Genomic DNA, 18,705 nt, shown 5'->3' with positions numbered 1-18,705 from the left:
ATTCTACCACGGAAGAACGACCATATTGAAGAGCATCTGTCCAACATCCTAAAGATCTAATTATTGTCTAAATCTAAAATACACACAACGACCAGAACCGTCTGTTAACTCAATTAGTGGGATTGTTTGATGGGGAGATGTTTCCTTCATAGGTCCAATCACGTGGGACCACCAGATGAACAATCATGATCAATTAGATTAAGTCCTTTCAACCGCCCATTCAACTATTTATCACTGATACTGGGATACTTCTAAGTCTGTAAAAGTGGGGCCCATGGTTCAGAATGTAAAAAAAGGCTTAGAGTTGGAACTAAGGTTGATTGAAGAGATTTTAAATACAAGAGCATGCATGTATTTAACAAGAAGAGAGTAAGCCTCAAAAGAGTATAGAGGAGATTATCCTTTTTACAAAGCTTATAACAAGAACATAAAAAGAGAAACAATACCAAATCATATTATATTCTTGAAGGGATCAATGGGATGGTATTCTGCATATAAGCGCAAGCTGCTGCGACTCCGCTTCCTAGCTTAACCGGGTATCCAACGTCCTTGAGTACCATCTCCACACCAGCCAGACAACCCAGCAATTGCAGCTGTAAAATTCAAGTGATTCAGTACATGTTTAAATACTCGAGTATCACACATGGGACTATTGCATTTGTTCTTATCTGCATATAAAGAAATTGTGAAAGACCCAAGTTTTATAAACCAATGAAATTCAATGAGATGAGAAGAAAAACCATACGTCATTAAGGTTGCCGAGATGGCCTATCCTGAATACTTTCCCAGATACTTTATTCAGGCCCAAACCCAAGCTCAAGTTGTATCTCTTCCAAGCTCTCCTAACAATTTCTGAACTGTCAATGTAAGGTGGAACAACTACTGCAGTGACAGTGTCACTAAACCATTCCTCCTTTTGTGTGCAGTTCTTCAAACCCCAAGCCTCAACAGCAAGTCTGTATTTTAAATGTGTTAGAAAATGGCAGCTAGAGCAAAGGACCATCTATGGAATAGAAATCTGTAAGACATTTGGAATCATGTATGTGGTAGATGAAGCCTAACCAAAGTGTGATGAATGGTGTCCTTATCTGGTGGGCTGCATTCAACTTGGACCTGTAGAAAAATGGTCCATCATTCGAACCATTTATTGGGTGGATTCCGATATGCATTGGCCATGGTAGAAAACAATGTCATTTTTGAACTGATGGTAGGAAAGGTCAGCATTTAACAGGAATGTTCCACCAATTGGATGGGTAGAATCGTTGAATCCCTGTGGTTTTTCAGATACTTATCAAGCCATGATGGACTAACTCGATGAAAGTTTGATATGATGGACCATTGTGCAGCTTGTCCAGTTAGAGTGCAACATACTAGATTGAGGAAATTGGTGTTCTGCACTCGTCTTAGATTTCTCAGATTGAACATTCCTTGAAATAAAATTATCATAGTTAAAAGAGGGGGAAGTATATTTATACAAAGGATCTGTATTTACATATAAGTTAGTTATCAAGCACTCATTGTACATGTGGCACACATTTATGTGATCTGGACCAATCATCTATTGGGTAGGCTGAGCTCAAATCAACCTGGTAAGGGGATTTTAGCTACTGGTTGGTGGAATTGATTATAGATGGACGGTTAGAAAAGCATATCCAAATTTTGATAAACATTTAACAGGAAAACAGAAGTCATTGAGTGCCTAGGATCATTTCGCCAGTGTGATCTTTTGTGTATTGCCCACCCATCCATGATGTGGTCCAATAAATAAATGTTCTAGATATCCTATTGTGGAGATTGAGTGTTTGATAACTAACTTAGGTGTTAGCTTTTCCACATGATCCTTCCCAAAATATATACAATTAAAAAGACCTGAGTACCTTGTAGCTTTCCCCAAACGGCTGTGCCTTGCAAATACATTGTCAAGTCCTTCCTCAAATAAGAGGTCCAGAGCTGTTCTCAGGCCATACAACAGCTGGATGGAAGGGGTGTAAGGCCAGAAAGTTCCCAAATTATAAAACTTCAAGTAATCCTTCCAGTCGAAGAATACTCGAACAGATTTAGCAGTCTTGGATGCTTCCATTGCTTTCGGACTTGCACACACAATTCCCATTCCAGTAGGCATAGAAAGAGCCTTCTGAGAGCCTGTTAAAGCTACATCGATCCCCCATTCATCCATTCGGAAATCAAGTGCACATATCGATGACACTCCGTCCACAAGGAACAGGGCAGGATGCCTGTAATCATCTGCATTCCATCTTTGCAATTTGAGTGTTTTGCTTAAAGAAATGAGGGTCGTGAGAAGATGGTTAAAATAAATCAGGAAATAGAATCTATTCCAAGAACTCACCACCTTAAGTATGGACATGTGAATTGTACGATTTACTCAAAAAGGAATTAGGAAATATTACGTTTGTTTGATCGAGCTTTTTCTTGGCCCAATAAACTCTACAAGTGGGACCTAGATTTTGGTGTTCAAATGGTTGCCCCCGAGATATCTTGAATCCATGATGGGGCAACCATTTGAGTTGGATATCTTGAATCCATGATGGGGCAACCATTGAGAACCAAAAGGAGATGCCCACATGTATCATGGTTGGATTGAACAAAAAGATAGTGTTATTTCTTTGGAATTAAGGTTGCGAAATGTTATCAGTTGAAGATGAGTTTGGAAATAAGCTATATATATACTAACTTGTTAGCATATCTAACTACTGATGTAACTCATAATGACATCTAAATGAAATGGAATATTAAAAAAATGATTAAAATTTGGATGGAATGTAAGAATATGATTATCGGGGTCATTTTGAAGAAACCAGCCAACTCCAACACAACATTTTAACTAATGACTTCATGAAGAAAGAGCTTCAGTTATTCTTATGTTCTCTATCCTCCATTGATTTAACTAATCGTGGCAATGTTTAGAAACGATAAGTCATTTAGTGGTAGTTATGACTTAAAGTATCCTTTTGGAAATACCATAGACCAACATTTGGTAGAATCTATCAGTGGCAGACTCCATTTCAAACTTACCAAGCATTTAGGACAGTGGGATATGATCTCAGTCCCTGAAGTATGTTTTGTTTGTGGCAAGTACTAGAAACAAACAGAAGATTATTTCAATTGAGGTAGTTTCAAACATACCCTTATGCATCATATCTCTGGAGTTTGCAAGAAAATGCAAGCTATATTTCTATAGACCCGTTTGGATGACATCCAGAAATGTATCCAACTCATTTCTGGGAAGACAGATAACAATGTCCCCTTTCAACAAATCATTCTCCAAGAGAATAGCAAAATGTTATTTGCACTGAAATGAATAGGCAATGGTGGAAACTTTTGCCAGCCTACAAATGTGCCATTGAAGGCAAATGGGAGCAATCCAAACCATCGATAAGGTGGGTCGTACCATGAGCCTTACCCGATTCAGAAGCCTGGTTTGTCCAGCCTTCAGGTGGGCCACAGAAGTCCTTCAAAACTTTACTATTGTCCACCTTTTATGGTAAAATAGTAAACCATTCCAACATGCGCTCTAATATGACTGATAATTTTCGGTGGGAAAATGAGTAGGGATATTTCCTGACATCATCCAAATGGGACCTAAAGATGGGATGATAAGATGAGAAATAAATTTCATTTCATATGGTTTATATTCAATAAATTCCGATCCTTACCGAGCAGTTTCCTCACAGCTGCCAAGTTATTGGTGACTCCTGTTGCAGTCTCATTGTGAACAATGCAAATAGCCTTAATGGTATGTCCCCTGTCTTCTGCCAGTTTCGATGCCAGAACATCGAGATTCGCGCCTTGTCCCCAATCACTTTCCACGACATCGACATTGAAGTTGAGGCGTTGCTGTTGGTCGATCCAAAGCAGGCTAAATTGCCCGATCAGGAAAGATATGATACGATCGCCAGGCGATAATGTGTTTGTAAGCGCACTTTCCCACGCGCCAGTACCTAGAAACACCACATTGTTGAATGAATGAAGATACAAGAAACAATCTTAGCAGAAACATGAGCCATGATGCAGTGAGAAGGCTTGTCGTGGGCTCAGCTCCGGTCAAGGTGGACCTTTAGAAGGTGGCCCACCTTGTATCCAGATGATCTTGGTTGCCATGGAGTCTGTCACATTCATCTTTGAAAATAATCACCCTGATCCAATCAAACAGATGATCTCAACAAAAGTGGGTCCCAGTACAGTTTCTGCAGCTCGATTGATTACAAATTCGGTTCATGGTTTTAGATATCAGTTTTGGAATGCAGCTTTCTGAGGGACTGAAATGAGTACCACTTGGTCAGAATTGATGCATGTTTCGGAGGCGACCTGTCTAGCTCTCCACTGACACCATGTCAACTCGGTACCAGACAATATTTAAGAACATGATTTGAACACTGGAGACTTAGTCCATGGAATAAACAGTATTTGATCATCAGATCACACTCCAACAATTCTGACCAAGTAAAAAGCTCCATGTTCATTGCAGCTTTTCGATGAAGGATTTGCAGCTAAGGCTTCTCCACTGGAGGAGGACTTGGAGGCCTATGGATTTGATTCTGATTTAGAGAATGTGAATGTATGCAATTTCAGCTAATGGGAGGGTCACCTCTCAAGATGATCATTGTTTAAAGGATTCAGTTCATGTGGGTCCATGTTCAAGCGATCCAAAGTGTTCAAGATATGAGCATCATGGCCTAGAAATCTCCTCAATTGGAAGATATGAAAGGACTATTGCTGTACGACTGGTGACAGTAGAGAGCACAGACTTGACAGTTTGGATCACCAAACAGTGGACCCGACATGGATAGAGAGTACCTGTGGTGGGAATCAGAAACGGGGTCCCAGATGTCGTCTTGAAGATCTTTTTAATGTCCTCGAGAAGTGTCTTTGTCAGGGCCGGCACTGCAGGTGAGCGGTAATCCTCATTGTTTCTGTTCATCGCCCGAATCACAGGCTCCGGGATGTTCACGGGCCCCGGAACAAAGAGATGGTTTTTCCCAGGTGCATAAGTGTAATCCATCTGGTCTTTGAAAGCAAGTAACGAAACACTCTACCTCAAAATTCCATCCAAGAGATTGAGCCAATTCGATTTCTATACTTAAACTTAATGAAATTCACTTCCACAAACTCATAAATACATATATGAAGGATTATCACGGTGAAAAAGAAACTGAAGCCTGCCAATGAATTCATTACTGCACTGATATTCAGCCAAAACTGCAAAACTCGTACAATGTAAGAAAGATAATTCACATCACCGAAAATTTTGATTTTCTGTCCTCAAAACCATCAAACTACAAAAACCCATGAAGGCAATCAAGCCGCGCCTCTCTTCACCAAAAATGAATATTTTTTCTACTGTAAGAAAGCAAATCTACTTCACTGAAAATTTTGATTTCTTTCCTCAAAACACTCAAATTACAAAAACCCATCAAGGGAATTGAGCTGACGTTTGATTTCAACACCTCTTCTCATTGGAAGTCATGATTCTTTTTTACCTCACTTGACTGAAAATTACTTATTTTTACACTGTAAGAAAGCAAATCTACTTCACTGAAAATTTGAATTTGTATCCTCAAAACACTCACATTACGAATTTTTACACTGTAAGAAAGCAAATCTAATTCACTGGAAATTTTGATTTCCATCCTCAAAACGCTCAAACTAGGAAAACCCATCAAGGGAATTGAGCTGAATTTTGATTGCAACACCTCTCTCTTCACCGAAAATTATGAATTTTTACTCTGTAAGAAAGAAAATCTACTACACTGAAAATTTTGATTTCTATCCTCAAACACTTAAATTACAAATTTTTACACCATAAGAAAGCAAATCTAGTTCACGAAATTTTGATTTCTATCCTCAAAACACTCGAACTAGAAAAAACCATCAAGGGCATTGAGCTGAATTTTGATTGCAATGCCTCTCTTCACCGAAAATTATGAATTTTTTACTCTGTAAGAAAGAAAATCTACGTCACTGAAAGTTTTGATTTCTATCCTCGAAACACTTAAATTAGATATTTTAACACTATAAGAAAGCAAATCTAATTCACAAAATTTTGATTTCTATCCTCAAAACACTCCAACTAGAAAAACCCATCAAGGGAATTGAGCTGAATTTTGATTGCAACACCTCTCTTCACCGAAAATTATGATTTTTTTTTTACTCTGTAAGAAAGAAAATCTAATCCACAAAATTTTGATTTCTATGCTCAAAACACTCAAACTAGAAAAACCCATCAAGGGAATTGAGCCAAATTTTGATTGCAACGCCTCTCTTCACCGAAAATTACGAAGAAAGAAAGCAAATCCACTTCACTGAAAATTTCATTCTTTCCTCAAAACACTCAAACTAGAAAAACCCATCAAGGGAATTGAGCCAAATTTTGATTGCAACGCCTCTCTTCACCGAAAATTACGAAGAAAGAAAGCAAATCCACTTCACTGAAAATTTCATTCTTTCCTCAAAACACTCAAACTACGACTACCTATCAAGGAAAACAAGCCGAAATTCGATTGCAACGCCTCTCTTCACCGAAAATTATGAAATTTTAGTGTCTAAGGGTGCGTTTGGTTACACCAAACATCATGAAATTTCAATATATTTCATGATTAATCAGTGACATTCAGACGCGCCAAGAAAAGAAAATTCAAACTTTATGCAACTTCATATGTAAACAAACCAAAAGAAGATCCGAATCCGACTAGACCCGGTTTTAAGCTGGGTCCAAAATGGTAGACCTGAACCCGACCGGTTATTTAACGTTTACAGAAAATTGGACCCGGACCGCGAAAAGACTAGTCGGGTCTATCGGGTAACCGCAGCGGGTCAGGGTTGGTCTATTGGTCTCTGGGCCAAACCCAACATAGACCTACTCCTAATGATTTGATGGCCTTCACAGACGATAGACAATGGCCCAGCAGTCAGATGTGGCCCACCATTAATCAGGTGTGCAATACCTGTAGTAGGTCAATTTCTTTTATCCATCCATTTCTTGTGCATGTGTGGTCCACTTACAGAGCTGACCAGATTGATTTTTTGAATCGAGATTTAAATAGTTAGGTCCACCTGATGAGTGGATTGGATCACTCAAAAGCGCGACCACACGTGAAATACAGTGTGTCAGATTACCATTCCCATACAGCAGCGGTTCACATGCAACTGATAAAGGCTAAGGATCATACGGTTAGGATGTTCCAATGCTTATACACAAAGAAATCTCCTTGATTGGAAAATCCTATCTCAATCCAATCTTTGGTCATTTTCCCCATTGAATCTGGACCGTTGCTTCATTATTTTCATCACTGTCTATATAAGCAGGTAACTATCCAACGGTTAGCAATTTCCCTTGGTAAAGACTTTGGGTATGGTCCACCCGACCTACAGTGGGTTCATCCATATCAACGGTCAGGATCATCCAACCATGGGCTCCACTTGTAGAGAAACCCATGGCCTAGCTCTCCATACCGTTGATCTGATGGGCCCAACTTGGAGACGGGTGGGCCTTTAAAGTTATACTAGATTCGAAGCCTTTAGTCCTTTGGTTTCCCCACCGATGGTGGGGCCCACCGGATAAACAATGAAAAAGGTGGGCCCCACCATGAAGGATTCCCTTCTGGAAAATCAGGCCGGTCCACTAATCAGGTTGGCCACGCCTTTATGTTGAGTCAATCTGTAGGCTGTCCATCAATTCCATTTGTCTGCCCACCGGTGGGAAGTTGAACGGCCTATTTTTGTTGCAAGTGATTTTCATGATGGGGTCCACCGTTTTGACGGTGATGATGTTCTACACACGTGGCATGTGAGCGGAAAATATGGTGCGATGCCACGAATTGTGGTACCTCGTACGTGACCGGTTCTATTTCTGATGTGTCTGTGACTGTATGTCTTTATCTATAGAAATCGTCTACAATACCTGTTGTACTCAGCACGTACAACACCCAGGATTTTTGGGGCCCACCATGTTGCATGTATGACATCTACTCCGTTTATCAGGTGAGAAGCTTGATTTCCAGCTTAAATACAAAATATCAGCCCCATTAAAAACTCAGATGAGCCACACAACTGGGAAGAATGTAAATTGCGTGTGTCCCGGATGAGTTTTAGATGATCTTTGTAATTTCTTTTTATACTGGTAAGCCACGTATGATCAATGGGTTTGAAGAAATACAGATACTATGGACCCACAATCAAACCTATGGTTGCTGTCCAACACCAAAACATTCCATTTGGTGTGGCCCATCTGACAGCTAAATTTCGGCCCGAGGGTCGAGTATCAAGGGGCAAACGTGATGAATGGAGTGGATTTGATACAGACAACATGATAGGCCCACAGAGCGCTGCGTAAAGCAAGTGTCGCACTGGATTCCTGTCCAGACGTAGCCGCCATTTTTGACGGTGTACATGGTTTTTCAACTCTGACAACATGAAGCTTTTGGTTCTGTAATCCAGACCATTAATTTTGAAGTTCTCAACGGCTAAAACGACAGATTCAAAGGTTAGATTTTTCTTTCCACAAGGCTTTTGGACACCGTCCATCCACTGAGGTACACAACAGGCCAATGGTTTGGATTACCGAGCAATGGGCACCACTTGTCGGAACGGAAATGTCATGCCCATCTGTCTCTGCGTATCCAGCTAAATATGAGAGGATGCGCTCGAATGGTACTCGTACCACCCATAGATAACGGTGGTAGCGCACTGTTGTGGGGCCCACGTGATGCATGCATTGCATCCAAACCGTTCATCAGATGCATCCCCTTTCATTGGCTACAACTTCAAAAATCAGGCTGATCCAAAAATCAGGTGGGCAACACAAGTAGCAACAAGTGAGAGGGGATGCTCACCATTGATTTTTGCGGTATCCCTTCATCCGAAGTGGATAAGTCAGATGAATGGACTGGATGGCGTATACACAACACGGTGGGCCCGCCATGCAAATCAATGGTGGAGTTTTGGATCGGCCTGACTTTTGGACTTAGTGCCCTGTTGTGGGCCCACGGCATGTACACGTGATATCCAACCCGTTCATCGGATGTGTCTGTCCATCTTTAGCCAAGATCCAAAAATCCAGCCACACCCAAAACTCAAGTAGGCCACATCAGTAGAAAAAATTGAGAGGGGATTCCCACCATTGATTTCCGTTGGGGCTCATCTAAGTTTCAGAATGGCCTGATTTTCTTGCCATCACTTCATTTGAGGCTGATAAATTAGATGAATGGACTGGATGGCGTATACACAACAAGGTGGTACCCATGCAAATAAATGATGGGCGTCCCTTCTCAAGGTATTCATCCTGACCGTCGATTACCGAAACATAAACAACCGATCAGATGATCAAATCCATCCAAAAGTTGGCATTAAAGCCATCCATTTTCCAACACTTGGATGACATGATTATAATTCTCTAGAGGGTAAAAAAACTGATTCTTTAGAACCACAGGCAATTCATGATGGGATCCAAGAAATAGATGGCTCAAATTGCTAATACGCCTATTTTTCATAGATGATCTCGACCATCCATTTTATAGACTATTGATAGGATGTATAGAATCATTTTGATAGATGTAACTTCTACGTGGGACCTAATAGAACGTGTTCTGGACCTAATGGACGGCCCAGATTAATCAATTGAACTGTCCAAGTGTGTGATGTGGCTTAGAGCACTATAGTCGTACAACACTCTTAAGTATACTGGTAATTTTTTACTATAGACGCGCCGTACCACCCATAACCTGGGTCCCGTGCAAAACTTATCTTACCAAATTATACCCCTGTCGTACCAACAAACTAATAAAGATGAAAATACTTATACTAATTTTAGTTGCTTTATCTTTAAAAATTAAAAATATTTTTATTTAAAACTCTTTTTCCATACCTTAAAAATTTACTATGGTAACATAAGTTTTTGGTTATCATAATAAATAAAAAAAAACATAAAAGGAAAGTATATACTTTCGTAACATAAGTTTTCTGGCGTCAGAAAAAAAAACACCCTTAAAGGGAAGCGTCTGTACTGTAATTTTTTCTTAAATCGTGGACATTTGGGTAATTTACATCTAACAAGCACATTCAAATGTAGAGTTAGCAGGCTCGCAGCGAATATGAAACCATTCAGTCCGTTGGTTAAGTGGGCCACAGGTGTATACTGAATATGCTCTGTCACTTACATTTAAGTAAATCTAATTACTTAAAAAGGTGTTTGATTTTCTGTTAAATAAATAATTACTATTTTGAATTTGAATTATATACAGCCGCCTTGTGATGTATATAATTCAAGGCGGCTGTAGATCTAACCAGACGTCAACATGTGTATAAAATTCACAGATGCCAGACGTCAACATACTGTAGATCCAAACTTGATGAATGTGAGTGATCCATGCCGTTCATCTGTTTTATCAGCTTGTTTTAGAGAATCAATCCAAAGTTGTGACAGATTCAAAGAGCAACTGGACCACACCACAAGAAAAAGGGAGAGTTAAACACCTATCATTAAAAACTTCTTGTGGGCCACATAAGTTATAAATCAAGCTGATATTTGTGTTTTACTTTCATCCATGTCTGTGTGACCATATGAACTGGCTGGATCATAGATGCACATCATTGTGGGATCCACAGATGGTTCGCCTTCAACGGAGGGAGGATGTCATTATTTCCCCGTTTCCTCTGGCGTTGTCCACTTGTCATTATCCCCCTGTTTCCTTTGGTGTGGTCCACTTGAGCCTTAAAATGAGTTTGTAAAATGTATGGACGGTATGCATCAAACACAATTCACAGATTTCACTCGCATCCCATTTTCAAAAAAAAAAATCTCAGGCATAAATTTTGAGACTATTCTCTCTTCCAAACAACTTTATTTACTACCATTTACAATGGTAAATATAAAAACAAACACCACCTAATAAATCCAATTAGCAAACCAGCAAAACATACACCAAAAACCCACATGAATAACGGCCCAAAATCATACAAGTACATGTGAGTTCGGAAGCTAGATATATACAACTCAAGCTTCAAGATAATAGCTTTGGACCAATATCACAAAACCCACACTACTTGACTAGAGGGAGAAACATTTATGGACTTGTCCATTCAAACTCACCCATAGCCAGCAATTCAGCATATCATGAAAATATGGTACAAAAAATTAAAAATGTTGGTACATGTGAACGTGTGGCTTAGAAGCTCTACAAGCTCTCTGTTGTAACTTATCACCTTGAGACCATTCTACTAGATATGCATCCTAACTGAAATCAGGCACTGAAATTTCAGAGTTTTGAGGGGGTTTCTCCAATTGATAAAATGGAAAAATCCAACTGTTGATAGATATATGTAGGGGCCAATGAAAGCATCTTAATAATAATAATAATAAGACCTGGTATAAGATGTTTATTTAAGCAAAGCACTAAAAATTTGCAAATTGATATGTTTTGAAGTAACACGACTTTCATTGAAAAGGTCAATATTAAAAATTTGAAGTACGGTAATAATTCAACTTAGTATGAAAAGAACCGTTAATCCACACAATTAATCATCGTGCTTGGTTGAAAAATTAACCGTGCGAAGCTATTATGTGCTGGATTATGATGGTACACCTCAAAAATATAAAGGGAGACAGGAAGGATAAAACACTGATGATTAACTGAATTAAATATATGTATAACATGCATATTATGCATGTATTTAATGACTATGGCCCTGCTAGATGGTGATCTAGGCTGTTCATCTAGAAAGTCTAACTGCCACATGTTAAATTAAGGAAGTTGATTGACAAACAACGGTCCAGATTCTAACACATGGATGATAAGGATCAAGACAAGGAAGCACTAGATGAGCGGTCTAGATTATATTATCTGGTGGGACAGAAGGAATATAATCAATCTTACCTGTTGGGGTACTTCAAAATTGATGGAAGCACTGAAACTGGAATTGGCAGAAGTCTCTCCAAAGTTAGCACACTCCCCTACTACAGAGCGTGACGGCAAAAAAAGCAAAAGGGGGTTTTCTTTTATAGGAATCTTTGCAGTCTGGAGCTGCCACGTGGCAGATAAGAAGACGTGACCACGGAATCGTGCGGCTCAGGACTAATATCATAATAGAGAAACGTTTTTTTTTTATTTTAATTATTTAAATGAGAGGAAATACGTGGCGTATTTTGGAAGGATGAGGATGAGAAATGCCAAGGGTAACCAACAAAGATAACATGATAACGGGTTTTCTTTCCACCACAACTTCTTGGACCCGAATCGTCAGCAACATCTGTTTTACGCGGCGCGTAAATGACTCAAGATCTGTGCGGTCCACCTGTTGTTTATGTAAAATCAACTCCGTCCATCAGGTTCTAATCTTGATTCTAGGACATGAGAAAAGAAATCAGACAGACCCAGAACTTGGCTGGGCTGAACGACAGGGAATAGTGGAGATGGAATACCAACCGTAGGTTTTTGTATGTGGTTACCCTGTCGTATATCTTTCATCAAACCCGTTAATCATGTGTTAATCAACATTATGAAGTGAATAAATAAGAATTACCTGGAAAAAATTTCATACTGGCCACATAATATAAACTTATAGGTTTTATGAGAAATTTTACATTGTTCTCATTGGTGTGTCCAACTTTAATGTTTTATTTCTCTTATATTTAATATTTACGGTTAAAATAAGGTTTATCACCTGATGGACAGGGTGGATCTACACATACAATATGTTGACCCCACATAGCTTGTGCGTTTTACGCAACTGCGTAAAAAGCGTCGTTGCAGACGATTGCAGTTCCAGCCTCCCTTTCTTTCGGGCGCGGATTGGATACTGACAAGGACAGTAGCCAAATGGCTACTGAAGTGACGTCACCAAGCTCTGTGGACCCCACCATGATGCATGTGTTGTATCCATACCGTCCAACCATTTTTAGAGATCGTTCTATAACATTACAAAGAGAATGAGATAGATCTAAAGTTCAAGTGGACCCCACCATAGAAAATAGTGGGGACAATGACAACCACCGTTCAAAACTTCTTAGTGGCCACAGTGATGTATTTTTGAGATCCATCCTATTCATAAGTTAACATAGAGATAGATGAAGTGAAAACAGAAATATCAGCTTCATTGGAAACTACTGTGGCCCCAAAAAAGTTTTGAACCGTACCCACTATTTTCTATGGTGGGGTCCACTTGAAGTTTAGATCTATCTCATTCTCTTTGTAATGCCATAAAACGATCTCTAAAAATGGTTGGACGGTATGGATACAACACATGCATCATGGTGGGGTCCACAGAGATTGGTGACGTCACTTCAGTAGCGATCTAGCTACTGACCTTGTCAGTATCCAATCGGCGCCCCTCTCTTTCTCAACCACCCACGTCAAATCATCGGCTAGGATTGTTTGATGAGGTACTGTACAGCTGTCGAATGCATCAGTTGTACATGAACTTTCAGATACAGCCGTTTCTTTCCCCATATGGGGTGGTGATAGACTCTGTATGTTAGTTTTGCTGACCACATGGATCAAGGGCTGCCCTGCACTGGTACCAGTCAGAAGTGGGGCCCACGTGATATATTCAAGACATTGGACCGTCCATCATCAGATTTGACACCTTACGTGCACCAAAAATCTGCCCAAATAAAAATTCAAGTGGCCCCAGCAAAGGAGACAAGTTGAGAGGTCACCTACCCTTAATTTGTATGGGGCCATCATATTCTCTATACGGAATCCAGACCGTTCAGACACTTTGGATGAAGGGTCAGGACAAAAATCAAGCTGTTTTGCAACTCAGCTGGGCCCCCGTCAGGATAAAGGATAGGCATCCAAGGAAGCAGATTGGGTGGTGATGGGGTCACCACCCATATCCCTGGAGACCAGATTCCGTGGGACCTGCCGTGATGCATGTATTTGATCCACGCCATCCATCTGTTTAAGGCTCAAAATTAAAGTATATGAAAAGCTCAAGTGAACCACACCACAGAAAATAACAGGGATTGAATGCCAACCGTTGAAAACTTCTACCAAAGAAGTTTTAGATCGAGTTGATATCTGTGTTTTCCCTTCATCATAGTGGGCCCCACAGTCATTGGTGTCACCACCCAATCCACTTCCCAAATTTAAAATCATGTGAACCATAGGCATTGTAAAATTTAGGAAGATTTTGTAAAATTTAAAATCCATGTGGACCAGGTGGACCATAGGCATTAGTTGGGACTTGAAGGGACTCAGTAGTCACCATTCTACTGATAATTTAGGAAGATTTTGTACAATTTTTCGAGTTTATAATATATATCGAATCTCGGCCTAATCAAGTGGACGGGATAAGATTTCAAGCCTGGTCTCTGCAAATTCGCTCACGAGTATGACTCTCTGTGGACTCGGTAGAACTCACCGAGTCAACTTGAGAACCCAAACAATTCAATCCAACCCACCCTGGCTTGATTAGAGTTGCTAGCACAATCACTTAGAGTGTGACTCGGATTGGACCAAGATTCATCAAGTTAGCTCAAGAACTAGGTCTTCCCCGATTCGAGTTGGGACTTGAAGGGACTCACTCACCATTCTTCTGATAATTTAGGAAAATTTTGTAAAATTCTTCGAGTTTATATATATATATATATATTGCGTTACGTCATATAGGATTTAAATAAAGAATATATTCGACGTGTAAAAAAAGAATGAATATACATAAAAGATAAAGGATAATGAACATGAATATACATGGAAGACAATAAAAATAGATTTATCCAGATCACCTAAGCACGGAATGAATTCATCTATAGTTGCCACTGTCCGTTGTGTTTTGTTTTAAAAAAAAAAAAGAACCCCACCAGTCATATTCAAACCTATGAAAAAAGCATTGAATGTGCAACTAATATCCCATGAACCACGCATCTACTTTCTTAGAATCTTTGCCATATCATATTAGAAAACTTAATTTTACATTAGTTATTAGCTAATATTAGTTTTGTCAAATTAGGAAGGGGTTAGTTAAAAAAAATTCCTCATTATAGTTATCCTATTATTAGGATTTGAAAATCAAGAGTCATCTCAATATGGGGACTTAAGCTGGTACATCCACAACATGTACAAATTCTATTTGTCTTACTTTTTGCTTCCTTTTTTTTTTGTTGTCTTTTCTTCTCTTTACATTTTTTTTTTCATTTGTTTTGTAATTAAAATATCCATTTCCAGTGCATGCACTTTTAATTTAATTGTTAAAATATCATGTCAACTCAAGTAAAAGTGCTATTTGATTCATGAATGGGGATTCATTAATTTCTTAAATTCAATGAAAAAAATGTGACTTTTCTTCTATAGAAATGCAGGCCCCTTATCCATATCTTAGTAGATGAAGTAATTTAGTTGTATTTGGGCACTTAGGGCCTGTTTGGAAAGACGCATTGCATTAAATGTAATTAACACATCATTATTATGTAATGATTATATGTTTGAAAATACCATAATATTTTAACATTAATCCAATCTCACATTTGGAATTGAAATTTTCTTTTAATAAAAACATTGTATTACATGAAATCAATGTTTGGTGGATGCTAAAATTTTAATAAATGAGTATGATTCACAATCGAGCAAATCACCTATATTTGTAAGCAACTCGAGTGTCACATATAAATGGCACATATGGATAGAGACTGTAGATAAAATATATGCATCAACATGGGGTCCACAAATGTAGTGGATTTTGAAATCCCCCACTGTATCTCCTGTTGGGATTGAGGCATACCTAGGAAGTAGATTGGCTGGTAAACCAATGCGTTAGGATTTGATTGGGCCATATACCGCTATAAAAAAAATGAGTCATACAAAACAAGCTTTAAAGTTGTTCACTCAACTAAACAACTAGCCTGTCTTTGATTCTAGCATGTGGCCTATCAAATTCTGCCATGTTGGCCACCAGAGATATCCTCGGTGAACACCAGGCAATCTGCGTCCCTGATAAATGGGTTGGATGAACGCTAGGCACATGCACACAAGTGCAGGTGTGATTATGGTTTTGTTCTCTGTGCACTCCTAGGCCTGTACCACACCTGTCATATCTGCCATGGGAAATATACATCACTGAGATATGTGTGAAATCTGAACCGTCTATTATCTGAACTAGTCCATATATGTAGCAAAAAACAACTGTATCCAAAACTCACGTGGCCCTACACAAAACCTATGGTCATTGTTTCTTCACTTATTATTCCCTGTATTTTATGTCCCTACTGAAAAGTTGTAACACTGCTATATTTTTGCAACAAGTCTTATAAATTAGCTCCCAAGAAGTTTTCGACTGTAGGCATTTAATCTCCACTATTTCTTATGGTGTGGTTGGCTTTAACTTTGGATTTGCCACAGGCCGGGCTCTTGCCTACAATGAGTTGATAAATCGTGGCTTGGATAAAACACATGCATCATGGTGGGCATGGCATTGCCTCACCCAAAATGATGTGGCCATGATCATAGGATCACCTTGATGTATGTAATGCATATCCATGCCGTCCATTCATTTTCCCAACTCCTCGTTTTAGAGATGAGCCTAAGAAACGAAGGAAGGAGATCCAAATCTCAGGTGGACTATACCATACAATGATGGTTGAATGCCCATCATTAAAACTTGCTAAGGCCCGCTGTAATGATTATGCAACGTTTATTTGCCATCTAACCTGTTGACAAGGTCACATAAACCAAGGTTTAACAAAAAAAAAAAAAAAAACCAGCTTCATCTAAAACTTTTATGGTCCACAATTTTCCCGATCAATCAATATTTTATCCTATGTCGTAGTCAACCTGAGTTTTGGACTCATGACTAATGCCTAGGGGTGTACATCGAGTTGAACCGAGTCAAGCTGGCCTTTGCTCGACTCGGCTCGGTCCTCGAGCCTGACTGGCCAGCTCAGCTCGGTTCGGTCAGTAGCTCGGGCCAGCTTGGGCCGAGTTAGCCATTGAGGCATTTCCACAAAAACCTTGACTGCACCTTCAAAACCCATCTGTGTGTGAAACAGAAGCAATGGTATTGCAGGTATTTTATCAAACACCTTCTAAGCAACATAAAAACTAAGAAAAAAAGAGTATTTGTTTCATGTACATACCTTCCTTGCCACCAGCCACACTTCGGTGAGTCATTTTATCAAATACTTGGTGAGCAACATCAATGGCAAAGTAACTGAATTGGTTCGATCCAAGTTCGATTCGAACTAGGGCCTGGTCAAACTCATTTTCGAGCTCAAAAAATTAGCTCGACTTGGCTAGGGCCTGCTCAAACTCATTTTCGAGCTCAAAAAACTAACTCGACTCGGCTTCAAACCAAGTTATGATACATTTAAGCATGAACGGTGCAAGGCTTCGAACCAAGTTGAATCAAGCCTTTTCGAGTCGAGCCGACTCGGTTCGTGTACGCCCCTACAACCATATGATACATTTAAGCATGAACGGTGCAACTCCATCAGGTCGCAAAAATGGTGCAAGTGCAACTGACCCACCTGATGGACGGTCGCAAAAATGAGCTCAGGCGCGCTAGTTTTGTCCAAATATCGGACAACTGTGATAACACCCATCATCACAACTTGCACTAAAAATCCTCATCACCCATGTATTCAATGGATGGAGGAGAGAATTCAAAGAGTTCAGGATAGAACAAGCCAACCGATGTGGGACAAACATGGGAAACGGATAATGAGATAATAACAGGAATGGCAGAGTTTTCTTCTTTGCATGTCTGTTTCTTCACGTGCGGTGCATGGTTCAGCGATCAAGACCGTTGGTCAATCATGGATTGACCTTTCCCAAGAACCCTTCTAAATCAAGCAATCATAACCCTTTGATTCTACGGCTAGGATCTATCCTTAGAAAATGATCATGATCAGTGATCTGAGAAAAACCCAGTTAAATGATCATTTCTTAGAATTTGGATTGTTTGAATATTTTTCATTTCAACTATCCACTAATGAACAAGCCATCTAAATCAGGACCCATGATTTGGGCGATTTAGGTTGACTTGTGGAAATTATTAATGTGTGCGTATCAACCATCACCTATGCCAGAGTATCAATTTCTCATTAGTTGTATTCATTTTTCAAAGGAAAAGAAAAGGAGCGACCAGTTCAGCATATTATCCCAACTGGATCAAGAACAGGTTTATCCACATGGTCGAAATCGACAACAAATAAAGGACCAAAGGGCTGTCAATGGGCCGGGATCCGGGCTATCCAACTCATTGTTCTTAAAAATTAGTGGCTCAACTCAAAACTCGGTCTAATCTGTTGGGGGCCTTGCACAAAACCTTAGGATCTAGCCTTCCAAATCAAACCAAAATTATGGGATAATAAAGCAATGAAATAAATCAAAGCAAAAACCACACCACACAAGAAATTTTTACGTGGAAAACCCTCAAAGAGGTAAAAACCACGGGACCTCGTCCAGATTAACAATCCACTATGAAGTAGAATGTTACAACCTTCTTCACTTACGCAGGAGTGGATAAACAATAAGAGAATAAAAGAAAAACAGAGAGATCTCACCGATCACGAGGACGTAGAAGCGTTGAGATGTCGAGTGCACAGTAGATCACCTCTACGAGCAAAACCTCCCTTCTACAAGCTTCCCCCCTCTCTCTCTCACACACACACCTTTGATAACCCTAAACCCTTTAGCAAACCCTTATAAAGCTTTAGTAAACCCTCTTGCATTACCTAAAAAGGCCCTAGGCACCCCT

General features: G+C 39.5%; 1 protein-coding gene and 1 non-coding gene across 3 annotated transcripts; both read right to left on the bottom strand.

Moving 5' to 3' along the window:
* Nucleotides 1-298: 298 nt before the first annotated feature.
* LOC131250782 (serine--glyoxylate aminotransferase) lies at nt 299-12,030 on the bottom strand. 2 transcript variants are annotated; one of them, XM_058251089.1, is made up of 6 exons: nt 11,889-12,030; nt 4,816-5,054; nt 3,675-3,959; nt 1,878-2,244; nt 746-956; nt 299-593 (listed from the first exon to the last, which is right to left on the bottom strand). In XM_058251089.1, exons 2-6 carry the CDS (start codon nt 5,018-5,020, stop codon nt 456-458), a joined length of 1,206 nt encoding a protein of 401 aa, XP_058107072.1. In that variant the 5' UTR covers nt 5,021-5,054; nt 11,889-12,030; the 3' UTR covers nt 299-455. The 2 variants fall into 2 exon arrangements, with proteins under 2 accessions (XP_058107072.1, XP_058107073.1); XM_058251090.1 differs by having other exon boundaries at nt 4,816-5,050; nt 11,889-11,997.
* Nucleotides 12,031-17,494: 5,464 nt separating this feature from the next.
* Nucleotides 17,495-17,581, bottom strand: LOC131252458 (small nucleolar RNA snoR114). Its single transcript, XR_009174477.1, has one exon. It is a non-coding gene; the product is annotated as a small nucleolar RNA snoR114 (small nucleolar RNA).
* Between the last annotated feature and the right edge of the window lie 1,124 nt (nt 17,582-18,705).

This window comes from Magnolia sinica, chromosome 7 (genome assembly GCF_029962835.1).
Source record: "Magnolia sinica isolate HGM2019 chromosome 7, MsV1, whole genome shotgun sequence".
NCBI lineage: Eukaryota > Viridiplantae > Streptophyta > Magnoliopsida > Magnoliales > Magnoliaceae > Magnolia > Magnolia sinica.
The sequence above is the reverse complement of the archived record's forward strand: the minus strand, read 5'-3'. Positions and strand labels throughout refer to the sequence as shown.